The following is a 14,856-nucleotide window of genomic DNA, read 5'->3' as shown; positions in this document are numbered from 1 at the left end:
TCTCCTCCTGCTCCCAATCTCTCCCAGTATCAGAGTCTTTTCCAATGAGTCAACTCTTCGCATGAGGTGGCCAAAGTACTGGAGTTTCAGCTTTAGCATCATTCCTTCCAAAGAACACCCAGGACTGATCTCCTTCAGCATGGACTGGTTGGATCTCCTTGCAGTCCAAGGGACTCTCAAGAGTCTTCTCCAACACCACAGTTCAAAAGCATCAATTCTTCAGCACTCAGCTTTTTTCACAGTCCAAATTTCACATCCATACATGACTACTGGAAAAACCATAGCCTTGACTAGATGGACCTTTGTTGGCAAAGTAATGTCTTTGCTTTTCAATATGCTGTCTAGGTTGGTCATAACTTTTCTTCCAAGGAGTAAACGTCTTTTAATTTCATGGCTGCAGTCACCATCTGTAGTGATTTTGGAGCCCCCCAAAATAAAGTCTGACACTGTCTCCACTGTTTCCCCATCTATTTCCCATGAAGTGATGGGACCAGATGCCATGATCTTAGTTTTCTGAATGTTGAGCTTTAAGCCAACTTTTTCACTCTCCTCTTTCACTTTCATCAAGAGGCTTTTGAGTCTGCCTCTCCTAAATTCCCAATGGACATATCTGGATGTTTTCAACTATTTGGTGTTGGCTAGATTGATCTTCTTGTTTCTAAGAAAAAAGGCTTAGTAATCTCTAAGCTCTGTCTCATTTCTGACAATATCTTGTAGTGCAAATGAATATAAAAAAATAGATTAAACATTCTTTAATACCCATAGGGATTAAGAATTTGATGGGAAAAAATAGACCTTGGCAGAAGTACTCCTGGGTTTGTTCTATAATCCCAAAGCTTTATTTTGTTGGTTCATGGTGAGGCTCAGCTCGCTGGCTGGCATTCTCTTCATGGGATTCTGTTTTGTATAAATGATTATCATTTTCCTGGGATGCTGGGGCTGAGAGGGAGGAACTCACATGGCCCTGTTATCACTGGGTGACTCTGGAGTGGATGTATGGTGGATACCTACACACGGGAAGGCCCTGTTAGTTCTTTACAGTAGCCGTCTTTAGCACCAAGCAGAGCCTGGGACCAGGGCTCAGGAGTGTAGTTTATGTAGGAAGGACAAGGAATAGAAGTAGAGACGTTGGGGGAGAATAACACAGAGAAGAGAAAATGGCCAGTAAAAGGTAGACTCTGAAACCTGGGCTTTCCAGTTTAGGAACCTGCCCACCCCCAGTTCAGTCAATCCGAAAGAAAATCAACCCTGGATATTCATTGGAAGGACTGAAGCTGAAGCTCCAATGCTTTGGCCACCTGATACAAAGAGCTAACTCGTTGGAAAAGGCCTTGATGCTGGGAAAGATTGACAGCAGGAGGGGAAGGAAGTGACAGAGGATGAAATGGTTGGATGGCATCACTGACTCAATGGACATGAGTCTAAGCAAACTCCAGGAGATAGTGAAAAACAGGGAAGCCTGACATGCTGCAGTCCATGGGGTCACAAAGAGTTGGACTTGACTTAGCAACTGAACAACAGCACTTCCAGGTTTTTAGAGTCAAGCTAACCACCCCAGATGCAGCACAGGATCTCTGCAGAAGGGGCTTGAAGTCAATTAAGATCACATAACACCCACCAACACTCAAGAATCAGGCTCCATGCCAAACTGCCACCATTCTAAATGTGTGTGTATTCCTGCAGCCTTGATTACAGAGAGAGCAGTTTACATGCATCAGAGTCTGCAGGCCTGCTTATGTAATGGGGAAGTTTTAACTCAGTTCTTGTGGAAGGCATGGAACGATGTCTGGGCAATCTAAACCATTAGCCAGGAAAAGGAGGAATCATGTTTGCTTCTGTTCTCTGTACCTTCTCACCATCAACAATATAGAACTGGAGAGGCTTTGAGGAATGGATTGCGGGATCAGAAGCTCGCAGTAGGAAAACTAGTCTCACGGTCAGCCTTCCTGTGCTCGTGCAGTGAGGCTCTGTGTTCACTTGGTGGACTCTGAAAGCCACTGACTGCTTTGTTTTCCTTACTCATTCCTCTTCGTGTTCATGAATGTGCTGAACACTGGTTCTGTACCAGGGGTTATGCTACGTGTTGGTGAGAAAAAGAGAAATAAGGCTCAATTATCAGCCTCTAGAAGTATATTTAAGGAGCTGGAAAATTATGGTCAAGCATGATACTGAAGATAGAAATTCTTGGCCTCACAAATACCATCCCCAGTTGCCAATGAGGTGAGAATCTCAGAGGACTTAAGTGAAATGGAAAATTAATCCAACTGTTGACTCTTCTTTAAGTTCTGGTCTCTTTAGACCAACCCACAGTTCCTTAAGTGATGCTAAGCGTCACAGCGCATGACCCTTCCCCTTGTAGTCCCCTTGGTGCCCTAAGAGGGCGGAGGGAAGGAAAAGTGCCCACTGAACTGAGAAGGTATCTTGACAGTGGGAAATGAGGCAGGCAGCTCCAAATAATCAATGGGTCAATTTATTACAGGGTAACTTACTCAGAGGGTTGGATGGGGATCCAACATCAGTGATCTAGAACCATTAGTAGCTACACTCTGCACTGTTGAGGAGCCCCTGGGATGATTTATAATTAATCTAGGGTCCCAAAGAGTTGAACACGACTGAGCACACATACACACGTAGGAGTATGTCCTTGGTGGCTCAATGGTAAAGAATCTGCCTACCTATACAGGAGACTCGGGTTCAATTCCTAGCCCAGGAAGATCCCCTGGACAAGGAATTGGCAGCCCACTCCAATATCTTTGCTGTGGGAATCCCATGGACAGAGGATCCTGGGTGGGCTATAGTCCATAGGGTCACAAAGAGTCAGACACGACTGAGAGACTGACTGAACAACAAAAGCAAATAGAGGTATGTGCTTGGGAACAAGGCATGCATTCCTAAGTCAAGGTTTATGAATAGTAGCTAGTCTCATGGGTGCTGGGAATACATCAGCCAAGGTCTTTGTCATTGTTTGGAGGCTACCAGAGCATGGAGGCCACCTGGACCTAACAATCGTTGTGTGTGTGTTCAGCTGCTCAGTCTTGTCTGACTCTTTGCAACCGCATGAACTGTATAGTCCTCCAGGCTCCTCTTGTCCACAGAATTTTTCAGGCAAGAATACTAGAATGGATTGCCATTTTCCTCCTCTAGGGGATCTTTCCGACCTAGGAATCAAACCTGTGTCTCCTACATTGGCAGGCAGATTCTGCCACCAGAGCCGCCTGGGAAGCCCAACAATTGTTAAATACTATATATTAACTACAAAGCCCTTGATGACAGAGAACTGATTTACCACCCTGGACAGTCCTAGGCTTCAGTGGAAGAATAGGAGGAACTGCATGGGCCCAAGATGGCATCAGTTATGCTAGCAGCTATACTCTGGTCAGCTTTGATTTTGTACTAGCAGCTGGAAGAGAGCTCCAAGAAGACTTTGGGATGCACCTTGTATGGGAAACAGTGTCAGGCTCAGGAGGGTCCTCAGTGTCAGGGTGGTGAAGCAGTTGTGGTCATGGTGAGTCCCTAGTAGGAGCAAGCACAATCGAACACTCGAGCTCATACAAATAAACATCTTCTTTGCAGGTCTGACCCCCCTGGAAGGAACCCAGGACACCTTGACCAGCTTCCAGCAGGTTTATCTCTGGAAAGGTGAGCTCTGTGGTGGGGAGGGTGGTGAGCAGGACACCCATCACAGGAGGCCGTGTGGCCCTACTTCTCATTCATGGGGCACTCTGCTCCCCAGAAAGAAAATGTCGAGATTTACTGTCCAAGTGAGTACCCTGTGTGGAGAGAAGGGCCTCAATTCTCATCAGACACCAAAGTGTAAAATAAAAATGGAAAGTGTGGAAAGCCAAGGAGGGATGGAGTAAGCACTGGGTCCTGGGAGATCAAGTGCACTGGCCACACGGGTCCCTGTCAGTAGGACGGGGGCTCTGAGGACCACACCCTACAGGAGGCCTTTCTCCTGGGGGCTCAGACCCAGGCACCTCCCTCCTGGGGGCTCAGCCATCTCTCTCATCATGTTAGACCCACCCCACATGCCTTTCACAGTCCCTGGCTCTGAGTAGGCACTTGGTCAATGTTCATAAACTCAAAGGAGGACAAACAAAGCAGTAAAGAATCCATCTGCCAATGCAGGAGACTTGGATTTGATCCCTGGGTTGGGAAGATCCCCTGGAGAAGGAAATGACCATCCACTCCAGTATTCTTGCCTGGAGAATTCAATGGACAGAGGAGCCTTGTGGGTTACAGTCCATGGGATTGCAAAGAGTTGGACATGACTGAATGATTGAACATGAACAACTTTTATAATATTGTATATAACTATACTTCAATTTAAAAAAAATAAAATAAAATTCTTTTAAATGCTTGCTAGCTGGTGGAAAATTAAGGACTTGCTTCTCCCCAGGACATTTGCCCCACTAAACAGAAGCATCCCAAGGCCCACCCAAAACCCAGTTCCCCCATCATGGAAGACCTGTTACTGACTTGGGAGTTTATTTAACTCTTTTGAATTCCATTTCATCTACTCTCCACCTGCCTGTTCTGGAATAAGTTATTTCAAGTCTCTGAGTCTCAGTTTCCTCAAGAGTAAAATGGAAATCTTACTCCTTACCTTCATGGAGTCTTGGGAAGACCAATGTTTATGAACATACTCTGTTAACTCTGGAGGATTTTGCAAACATTGATAATTCCAGCATCAAGGACAATAATAGTTCTCTTATGGAGAAGTTGGTTGATGTTCCATAAAAAGCCAAAGAATACAGAACTATGCCACTGGATTTTTTTCAGATCTTATTGGGACCCCTGGCTGTGGACCATGACGATTTCTCACACTGTCATTATCATTTTGACCAGAAGAATACCTCCCCTTTCCTCCCAAATATTAGAACAATAATCCCTTTTTCTCTCCTAGATTCTGACATGGGGTCTCGGTCTGAGTCTATGGGATGCAGAAGAGACACGGAACCAAGGCCAGCATCTCCGTCAGAAACAGGTACCCACCTCAAACTTCTTGATATACTTGGGGGTTTGGCTGTGGAGACAAGGTGGTGATGCCAAGGGTCTGATCAGTGAATGGACCCATGATGGGTAAGCTGGAACTTTCAAGTCTGGGGCTGAGCAGAGCTGAGAGCTGTCTTCACAGATGAAGGCTGCCATTTGGGAGGGAGACAGAAATTCCACGTGGCTTGGGAAGACAGAGGGCGTATCAGTGGTTCACATTTACAAAGAGGCAGATTTGACTCCTCGACTTCCTAACTGTGGGGTGGGCTGCTGCGGTCAGGACAGACAAGTCACACGAGTCTGCAGGGAAATGGGCCAGAAGTGTCGTAAGCAAGAGTCCTGCCTTAGTGAAAAGTTGACCTAGATGGCTCCCAGGTTTACTCCCCAACAAAGATTCTAAGATTTTGCAACTCCACAATTTTTAGGACTTTCTGGGACCCTCTGAACTTTTCTTGCCTTACCAGACTCCCAGCCATATTGACTCCAAACCGGCTCTGGGGTCACTGAGCCTGCAAGTGTGTGTGTGTGTGTGTGTGTGTGTGTGCGCGTGCGCGCGCGCACGCGTGCACATGCATATGTGAGAGAGAAAGAGTCAGAAAGAGAGAGACAGACAGACAGACAGAGAGATTTGCCATGAGATAAAGCCAAAGGAAGTTGACTCGCCCTTTCTTTTTCAGATTTAACAACAGGCCTTTTCTCCCCTGTGGACCTTATCCAGGTCATTGTCGATCGAAACGTATCCCTGCCCAGTCAGCAACACTGGCTTTTCAAACACTTATTTTCACTTCAGCAGGCAAACCTGTGGTGCCTTTCTCGTGAGTATCTTAGCTCTCATCCACCTTCTTCTCCACCCTGTGGTCAGGCAACACAGGCCTAGTTTAACAACTCTTGAGACATAGACAAGATCAAACTCAGAGATCACTTCAGTATTAGTGTCATGAGTGATACAGGAGACAGAACATAACCACATCTTCAGAAGCTAATTGTGCAGTCAGTATCTACTCTGCTCCCAGAACCTATCATCCAATCAATCATCCATCCATCCATCCATCCATCCATCCATCTGTCCAACAGTCCATCCATCCATTTATCCAACAATCCATCCATCCATCCATCAGTTCATCTGTTAATCCATCCACCCATCCACCTATTAATCCATCCATCCATCTATCTATACATCCATCCATCCATCCATCCAACAATCCATCCATCCATCCATCTATCCAACAATTCATCCATCCATTCATCTATCCATCCATCCATACCTATCCATCCACCCATTTATCCATCTATCCAAAAATCCATCCATCCATCCATCTATCTATCCAACAATCCATCCATCCATTCATCTATCTATTCTCTACCCAATAGGTGTGTCCTGTGTTGAGTATGTGTTATGTTCTAGGCTCTGTGTTTGACCTTGGGGATGAGAAAATAAAAAGTGAATCAGTCATACCCCTCCCTCTCAAGGAGCTCACATGTACCAGAGCAAAGTTGGACACAAGAGTGGGAGCAGGGGAGACTATTCACAGTGTCACCAAGTTTTACATCCTGTGGTCTGTAGTCTGAGACCCTGACTGCCTCTGAGATGGTCCTGGCAGACTCAATGGAATTTCACCCTCTCTCCTCCCATATTGCTGAATTTCAGCTGACCCCTCACCTTCCTGGCTCTGCGTTGGTTCAGAGCCACCTGGACTCCCTGTTTTCCAGCTGGCAGAACCCTGGTTTTTTTCTTGAGCCTTCCAGACTGGACAGCCTCCTCTGACTTGGGCCTCAGCCCTTCCTGGGAGGAAATCCCCACAGGGCATTTCCTCCCAGAAGATCCTGCAGGGATAACCCTCCCCCGACAGCCTCCCAGGGACTAACACCCGACTTCTGTCTTGCCTGTAGGCTGTGTTGGAGAGCCCTCTTTCTGTCAGCTGGCAGAGGTAACGGACAGTCAACCCTTGTACTTCACCTGCACCCTCTACCCGGAGGCCCAGGTGTGTGACGATATCCTGGAGTCCAGTCCCAAGGGCTGCAGGCTGATCCTGCCCCGAAGGCCAAGTGCCCTCTACAGGAAGAAAAGTGAGCGCTTGGTTGGATCATCCCAAACTGCATTTTCAGTGGGCTGCTGACTCTGTGGTTTTAGAAATATCCTGATCAGCTCTTCTTCTTTCCTAAGGGAAGTTACCCAGGCTTTTTGTAGAGATGCAGAGGCATTTAGAAATGTATCAGATTGACCAGAGAGAAGACGCTTGCTCTGGACTCCGCTGCTCTTAGAAATCATGTTTATTGCATATAGCAGTTGGAATTCCCATTGGATATTTATCAGAGAAAATCCTAACAGCTGTGGCTTCAACAAGACAGAAGTTGATTTTAGCCTCTGGGAACATCAGTGATACTCTGGGGAGAGGGAGTCACCTTGCACAGTTTTCATTTCTTCTGCGGTGCTGTGATCTTCCGCTTACTGTTCTGTCTTCTTTGCTGGAAGCCTTTCTCAGGTATCTGGTGACCCTTGGTTTTCCACTTCAATGTAAGAGAGGGGCCCAGAAGCTAACTGGGAAGCTCTGAGTGTATGGTGGGAGCGTGTTGACCTTGGCTTTCTTTGTAAGAGGACGTAGTTGGGTTGCCCTTTGGGGAATCCCTCACATCTATGTGGACTTCCTTGGTGGCTTGGATGGTAAAGAATCTGTCTGCAATGCAGAAGACCTAGCTTCGATCCCTTCATTGGGAAGATCCCGTGAAGAAGGGAATGGCAACCCACTCCAGTATTCTTGCCTGGAAAATCCCATGGACAGAGGAGCCTGGCGGGCTACAGTCCACAGGGTCGCAAAGAGTTGACCACGACTGAGCGACGAACACTTTCACATCTTTGTGTTTAGGCCCTTCCTCCAGAGGGATCTTGTATAATATCTGGCCTGGGGGCATGAGCCTGGCTGCTTGTGGTTTACATGCCAAACAAGGTTGGAAAAATGAAGGAGTCTCAATATTCACCACCTAGACTAACTGGAAAAAAAATTCCCTGGCTTCAGCAAGGTCCTCTCTGCACTGTAACTCACTCTGGGGCCCCTGAGAGACCTCACTTTTGTACAGTGGGAAGGGGTAGTTGTTGGAAAAAGAGACCACCTCTGGAGACATACCTGCTTCTTTAAATGACTTCCAGGCCATTCTGCATCAGCTCACTTTCATCCCAGTACTGTGGATACATAAACCTTTCAGGACTCCAGAAGATGTGTGTGTGTGTGTGTGTGTGTGTGCGCGCGCGCGCACGCTCAGTCATGTCTGACTCTTTGTGACCCTATGGACTGTAGCCTAGGGCTTTCCCAGGTGGCACTAGTGGTAAGGAATCCACCTGCCAATGCAGGAGACATAAGAGACGTGGTTCGATCCCTGGATTAGGAAGATCCCCTGGAGGAGGGCATGGCAACCCACTCTAGTATTCTTGCCTGGAGAATCTCATGGACAGCAGAGCCTGGTGGGCTACAGTCCACAGGGTCACATAGCATTGGACATGACTGAAGCAACTTAGTACACACAGACTGTAGCCTGCCAGGCTCCTCTGTTCATGGGATTTTCCAGACTATATACTGGAGTGTTGCCATTTCCTGTTCCAAAGATCTTCCTGACCCTGGGATTGAACCCTTGTCTCCTGCAACTCCTACATTGGCAGGCAGATTCTTTATCACTGAGCCACCTGGGAAGCCCCGCAGGTGTATAGCGTTGCTTCTTCCCACAGAAGAGTCAAGAATTCAGCCTTCTTAGGTTTATGAGGTCAATTTTTCCTCCTCTGTATTTTTTCTAGCTCCCCAAATTTGTCGCTCTGTCTGATCTCCTATTCTCTTTTGCCTTGTGGGTGTATGCCTTTATAAAAATCCCTTTACTGTGATTTTAGTGAGATTTGGGGAGAGAACAGAGAGTAAGTCTATGGGTTTAATATGCTGTCTTTAATCAGAAGCTCTCAGTATGGGTTTGTATACTTTGTCCCCTACAGAAGTATTTTTCTGGTCACAGTGCATCTCCCGTTAAATAATAAGATGTCTTTCCTCCTCTGTGTAGTTGTGCTGCAAGATAGAGTGAAGAATTTTTACACTCGCCTACCATTCCAAAAGCTGACGGGGATTTCCATTAGAAACAAAGTGCCTATGTCTGACAAATCCATTTCCAGTGGGTAAGCTACTTCCGTTCATCCCTGCCCTCTACAATACTTACTATGAAGACCCTTCTATTTTCATAAAGAAGGTGATATAATATCAGTTAAAGACACAAGCATGAAAAATGCAAAACGCAAAGCAAAGGGTGAAAAAGGAATAAATAGGCAACATGTGGGAAGCCTGGGTTCTATCCCTGGGTTGGGAAGATCCCCTGGAGAAGGGAAAGGCTATCCACTCCAGTATTCTGGCCTAGAGAATTCCATGGACTATACAGTCCATGGCGTCGCAAAGAGCCTGACACAACTGAGGGACTTTCACTATTTACTTTATTGACTAAGGTGGCTAAGGTCAGCGACTAATGATCAACACAACATTTAGCCCTGAACCTAAGGTCAGCTGATGCAAAAGGGGAACTTGACCCGTGGTTTGTTTTTTTTTTTTAATCAGTTAATACAAATTTTCAAGCATTGAAATAAACTTGATCAGCAAAGTCTCCCTGCTGCATTCAGAACCCAGAGAGCAAGCAGAACTTTTTACAGGGTCAGAGGCATATAAGGACTTTTATTTAATTTTTTATTTAAAAATGTATCCTGTGGGACCTCCCTGGTGATGCAGTGGTTGAGACTCTGCACTCCCAACGCAGGGGGCATGGATTCGATTGCTGGTCAGGGAACTAAGATCCCACATGCTACACAGTACAGCTGAAAAAAAAAATTAAGAAAATTAAAAAAAATATATTTTGTTATTGATTTAATTAGCTATAACTTAGTTGTTTTCATTGAACGTGACTAGTGTTTCTCTCCACTAGTCTGTGAATCTCACCTATCAGAATCACCAGAGGGCTTCTTACAACTCGCGGTCCTGGGTCCTACCCTGGACCACCCAAATCAGCATTTACAGGGGGCTCACGAATGTGAATTTCAACTAAGTTCTCCGGGTAGAAGTTAGAATTTAAGAGTCATCGATCTATGAACTATGGATCTACAAAGTGTTGTTAATATATGAAACTATGCCCTGCTGCTGGCATTTAAGATTGGCTTTCGAAAATGGAGATTAAAAGATGATAAAAGATATCTGGCTGGGCACTGCCCATGCTGATGGGAGTGGGGAAGAAAGGGAGGGTGGAAAACAGGGATCTGCCTGGCCCTGGTGCTGGGTCAGGGGTTGCAGGAGCAGAGCTTGTGTGTTTGGACTCAGGGAAGAGTTGTCACAGAGAGCAGGCCCCCAGAAGTCAGAATGACAGTGAGTCAGCCCACCTCGAGGATCCCTTCCAGCACAAACCTTCAGGCCTGCTCTTTCTCCTCTTCCGCCAGCTTCTTCAACTGTGAACGACTGTGTGACGTGGACCCGTGCTGCACCGGCTTTGGCTTTCTGAACGTTTCTCAGTTAAAAGGTAATGGTGACAAGAACTCCTTCTGTAAAGTACCCGGCACTTTACAGTCTAGAAACATGTTCACATCTCTGTTGTTGTTTGGTTGCTCAGTCGTGTCCGACTCTTTTGTGACCCCATGGTCTGTAACCCACCAGGCTCCTCTGTCCATGGGATTTCCCAGGCAAGGATACTGGAGTGGGTTGCTGTCTCCTTCTCCAGGGGAACTTCCTAACCCAGGGATGGAACTCGCATCTCCTCCGTTGGTGGGCAGGTGGATCCTTTACCATCTGAGCCACCAGGGAAGCCCTGTTCACGTCTATGGTCTGACCTAATCCACAGCATCACCTCGTGGGGGCTTGAGAAAGGGCAGGTGGCTGGTAAATGTGGTAGCTGGGACAGGGTTGCTGGTCCCGTACCCAGTCAGCTGGACACCACACTTCCGCCTGACCCAAGTAGCCTTCCTGCCATGGCTCACTGAACTGTCTTCTGCTTGCTTTTCAAGACCTGGGTCAGGTAGCTTGGTGGGCTGAACTTGGAATCCCTCCATATGATCTGCATTTGAAACTTGATTCTGTCACATACTAGACGAATGATCCTGGATGAGCCACTGAGTCTCTCTGAGTCTCCGTTTCCTCTTCTGTAAATACAGATACAAGTGCCAGCCTCCTCATAGGCTTCTGTGGGGATGAGCGGTATGATGCATACAGAGCCCTAGCACAGCTCCGGGCGCATGAAGGACGCTTGACAAGCGTGTGTTGCCCCCACCACCGTGTTCTTAGACCAGAAACTCACTAAGGTAGCAGGGTTTTCATCAGTGGCTAAGATCATCCCTGGAATAGGGCGCTTCACCCCACATGTCTGCCGAAGGATGAGTTTGCAGAATTTATCTCATTCAGTTAGAATCTCCCATCATGATCATTTCCCTGGTCCTGGTTACCTTTTGCTCCAGGAGGAGAGGTGACATGCCTAACTCTGAACAGCTTGGGCCTTCAGACATGCAGCGAGGAATATGGAGGGGTCTGGCGCATTCTGGACTGTGGCTCCCCAGACACTGAGGTCCGTACCTACCCCTTTGGATGGTACCAGAAGCCTGGTAAGTGACCTGCCCTGAACAGCTACACAATTATTGCTCAGTGCCCCTGGGGAGTGGACATTATTTCCTCCATTTTAAGATGAAGAGAGTATGGTGCAGAAAGTGGAAGTTATTTGACCCAAGCCACATAGCCAGCAGCAAGCAGAGTCAGGTCACAAACCCAGCTCTGACGACTCCAAACTTCTCTCTTCCCCTTTTTATGCTGTGCCTGGTGGGTCTTCCACATCCCACGAGCTCTTGGATGTGAAACTGTCTAGATGCACTGTCTGGCTGGTTTTCCCCCAGCTCAAGTCAACTGGCCATAGAGGCAATTGACTAATAAATTGAAAAAATAAAACTGACTAATAAACTAATAAATGAAATCAATGGTAGGTTGGCCACGTGTTCCAGAACCATGTCCAACCCTAGAGACCTGGGACCGGGCTTCTTGGTGGAATCTGGTCCTTGACACTTCAACATGAGTCTACTAATCCCAAGACATTTTGTCACTTCGAAGCAGATTTTTTTGGAGTTGGTTGTTATCAGGCTGAGTGGAATCCTCTTTGCTCGCTCCTTGAGCATCCTGTGTTCTGAGTTCACTCTATTTATGACTTTTATTTTATCTTAACATCTTGAAGTGTTTTAAGAAAAACATCAGGACTGTATGATGAAATAGCCTCAGTGGGTTTCTATGCATGTGTGCTAAGTTGCTCAGTTAGGTCCGACTCTTTGCGACCCCATGGACTGCAGCCCAGAAGGCGCCTCTATCCATGGGATTCTGTAGGCAAGAATCCTGGGGTAGGTTCCCATGCCCTCCTCCAGGGGATCTTCCCCACCCAGGGATCAAACCCATGTCTCCTGCAGCTCCTGCATTGTAGGTGGATTCTTTACCGCTGAGCCACTGGGGAAGCCCTGGGTTTCCATGAGAGGGAGGAGGGGTAATGTGCCATATAGAGGAGGCTTTAACTAACTCACAGAGGCTGGGCATGAACACCTGCCTAGGTTGGTGGCTCCGCAGGAGATCCAAAGCCAGCTCTGGGTATTTAGGGCCTTCAGAACTGAACTCTCACCACTCAATGCCTCCTTGCCCATCTTTCCTCTCACACCTCTTCCCATCTCCTCACCCTACCTACCAAAGGCTGGAAAATGTCATTTTTCATCTTTCCATTGCGCAGGGAAGGGCTGGGTAAAAAGAAGCTAAGACATAATTCATTTGTTCAGAAATATGGGAATCAGACCAGAGTGTTACAACTTCTTGGCAGGAGTGGGCCAGGAAAAGTATTCAAGGTGGTTATTGTCCCAACTCTTTTCCATCTGTTCTGTTTCTTTCTATCTGACTGCAGAGACTATTAACTTTTTCCGACATATATTTCAAAGGGTCAGGCTGAGGACTCAGGAGTTCTGACCAGGGCATTGACTGAGCATCAGCCGTGCCTCGGGGATCTCTGGTTTTCTAAATCCAGCCTCTGTTCTTTGGAATCTTCTTGTGAGTATGCCTGGCTGAATGCCAGCACTTTGCAAGTGTTATCCCATCTAATCCTTACAAGCACTGTTAGATGAGGAAACAGAGGTCCATGGAGGCTTAGTCACTTTCCCAAAGTCATACAGAGCAGGTAAATGATGGAATTTGGACTCAGGATTGTTGGACTTTGTCAAAAAGAACCAGGTCCAAATAACCAACTGTATAACCAAATGATATAGCTATATTTAGCTATGTGACATATTCACTAAGATGTAATGGCTGAGTATGAATACGATATGATTCCTATCCTCCAGGTGCTCAACTTAAGGAATAATTGATGTTGTTGCTGTTTAATTGCTCAGTTGTGTCCAACTTTGTGGCCCTGGGAACTGTAGCCTGCTAGGCTCCTCTGTCCTTGAGTTTTCCCAGATGAGAATACTGGTGTGGGTTGGCCATTTCCTTCTCCAGGGAATCTTCCTGACCCAGGGATCCAACCCACATCTCCTGTGGATTCTTTACCACTGAGCCACCTGGGAAACCCTAAGGAGCAATTACAGACTGTAACTAAATAAGCCATTCTAGTTCTGGATTGCTCATAAGTTTAGAAGTTTTGAAACTCTTTTGAGTGTCCATACTGAGTCATACATTGTGCTGGGCAATAGGAAATGTGAAATTAATAAGATGTAGTCATTTTTCTTATTATAGATGCTCACATCCTAGTAAGGAGGTCGTGGGCGCATATGATTAACTGTAGCGTCCTAGACTCAGGACCAGAACAGACATGCATAAGGTGTTGTGGGAGTACAGGAACAAGAAACTAGCTCTGCTTCCGAGAGGTGGAGATCCATTACTGACAGCCTCCTGCAAGCCCTCTTTCATGCTTCAGGGACCACTCCCTGTAGGTTTTGGTCTGCTGGCCTGGAGCCGCCCTCGCAGGCAGGTTTCCACACTGCACACCGCCTGTTTTCAGTGCTTGGGTGAGTGGGGTGAAAGATTTTAAAATGCCACAATGGCATCAGCTTCTCAGGACCTCTGGCTGGAAAACACCCTGAGATGTGTATGGCTCAAGGCCACTCTGGTGTGGGTGGCTCTGAATCTCCAGTTTCAAAAGAGTGGAAGAAAGAGGGCTGGCTGACACGGAGTTTTGGTGACCTGGTGTGACCCATGGCTCCCATCAGACCAAAACTAGGTTCTCGCCAGTCTATCTTTCTCCCTTAAGTCATCTTCATCAGAAGCGGGTGGTGGGGTAGGTCTTAAGACGATGAATGATCTCCTCCTAAGACCCAGGCAGAGAAAAGGAATATTATTCAAGGAAACTGGTTCCATTAATTAGACTGTTCTTGTAGTTCAGTCACACTGATCCAGTACAAAGTCACCTTTTGATTTCTGATATATTTTGACCCAAAACACAGTCAGTCATCTTCTGGATTCTGCACCTTAGTATGGCCTTGTATTCTGTTTTCTGTTGTAGATAAAACTGCACCAGTGTAACTCTGGAAAACCCAACAAACAAGCTGACATTGTCATTACTTTCTCCCCATCCTCGTCTTTGTATTAGACAGTCACGCACAGTCACAGGAAGAAGGGGGCCCGCAGGAGCAGCGAGGCTGTACAGAGGGTCCTGCACCTGAAGGGCGACCTCTCAGTCAGCATTGGCACAGGAAACGTGGGTTTTACAAAGGAATTCTTGCAAAGAACTTCTGTAGTAGATTTTGCCCTGGCTTCAAATCCATGGCTTGGTCGTGTAGCCTTCTGCCATCTATGGTTTTTTTGGGGGAGGGGTCATGACCTTGAGCACTGACCTCTGAGAGCAGGTACTTCA

The 14,856-nt window shown here is 46.8% G+C and overlaps 1 protein-coding gene across 1 annotated transcript in view; it reads left to right on the top strand.

Annotated features, from left to right (window-relative positions):
* The window catches only part of TG (thyroglobulin), a 235,784-nt gene that overhangs the window by 70,795 nt on the left and 150,133 nt on the right, over positions 1-14,856 (top strand). Inside the window, exons 28-34 of the mRNA XM_055545720.1 lie at positions 3,574-3,639; positions 4,907-4,987; positions 5,673-5,810; positions 6,886-7,062; positions 9,034-9,145; positions 10,442-10,521; positions 11,450-11,593. Of these exons, the coding sequence (XP_055401695.1) occupies positions 3,574-3,639; positions 4,907-4,987; positions 5,673-5,810; positions 6,886-7,062; positions 9,034-9,145; positions 10,442-10,521; positions 11,450-11,593 (798 nt within the window). The remainder of the gene's footprint in view (positions 1-3,573; positions 3,640-4,906; positions 4,988-5,672; positions 5,811-6,885; positions 7,063-9,033; positions 9,146-10,441; positions 10,522-11,449; positions 11,594-14,856) is intronic.

Source organism: Bubalus kerabau, chromosome 14 (genome assembly GCF_029407905.1).
Source record: "Bubalus kerabau isolate K-KA32 ecotype Philippines breed swamp buffalo chromosome 14, PCC_UOA_SB_1v2, whole genome shotgun sequence".
Classification (NCBI taxonomy): Eukaryota; Metazoa; Chordata; class Mammalia; order Artiodactyla; family Bovidae; genus Bubalus; species Bubalus kerabau.
Note: the sequence above shows the minus strand (reverse complement) of the source record. Positions and strands in the feature narration are given on the sequence as shown.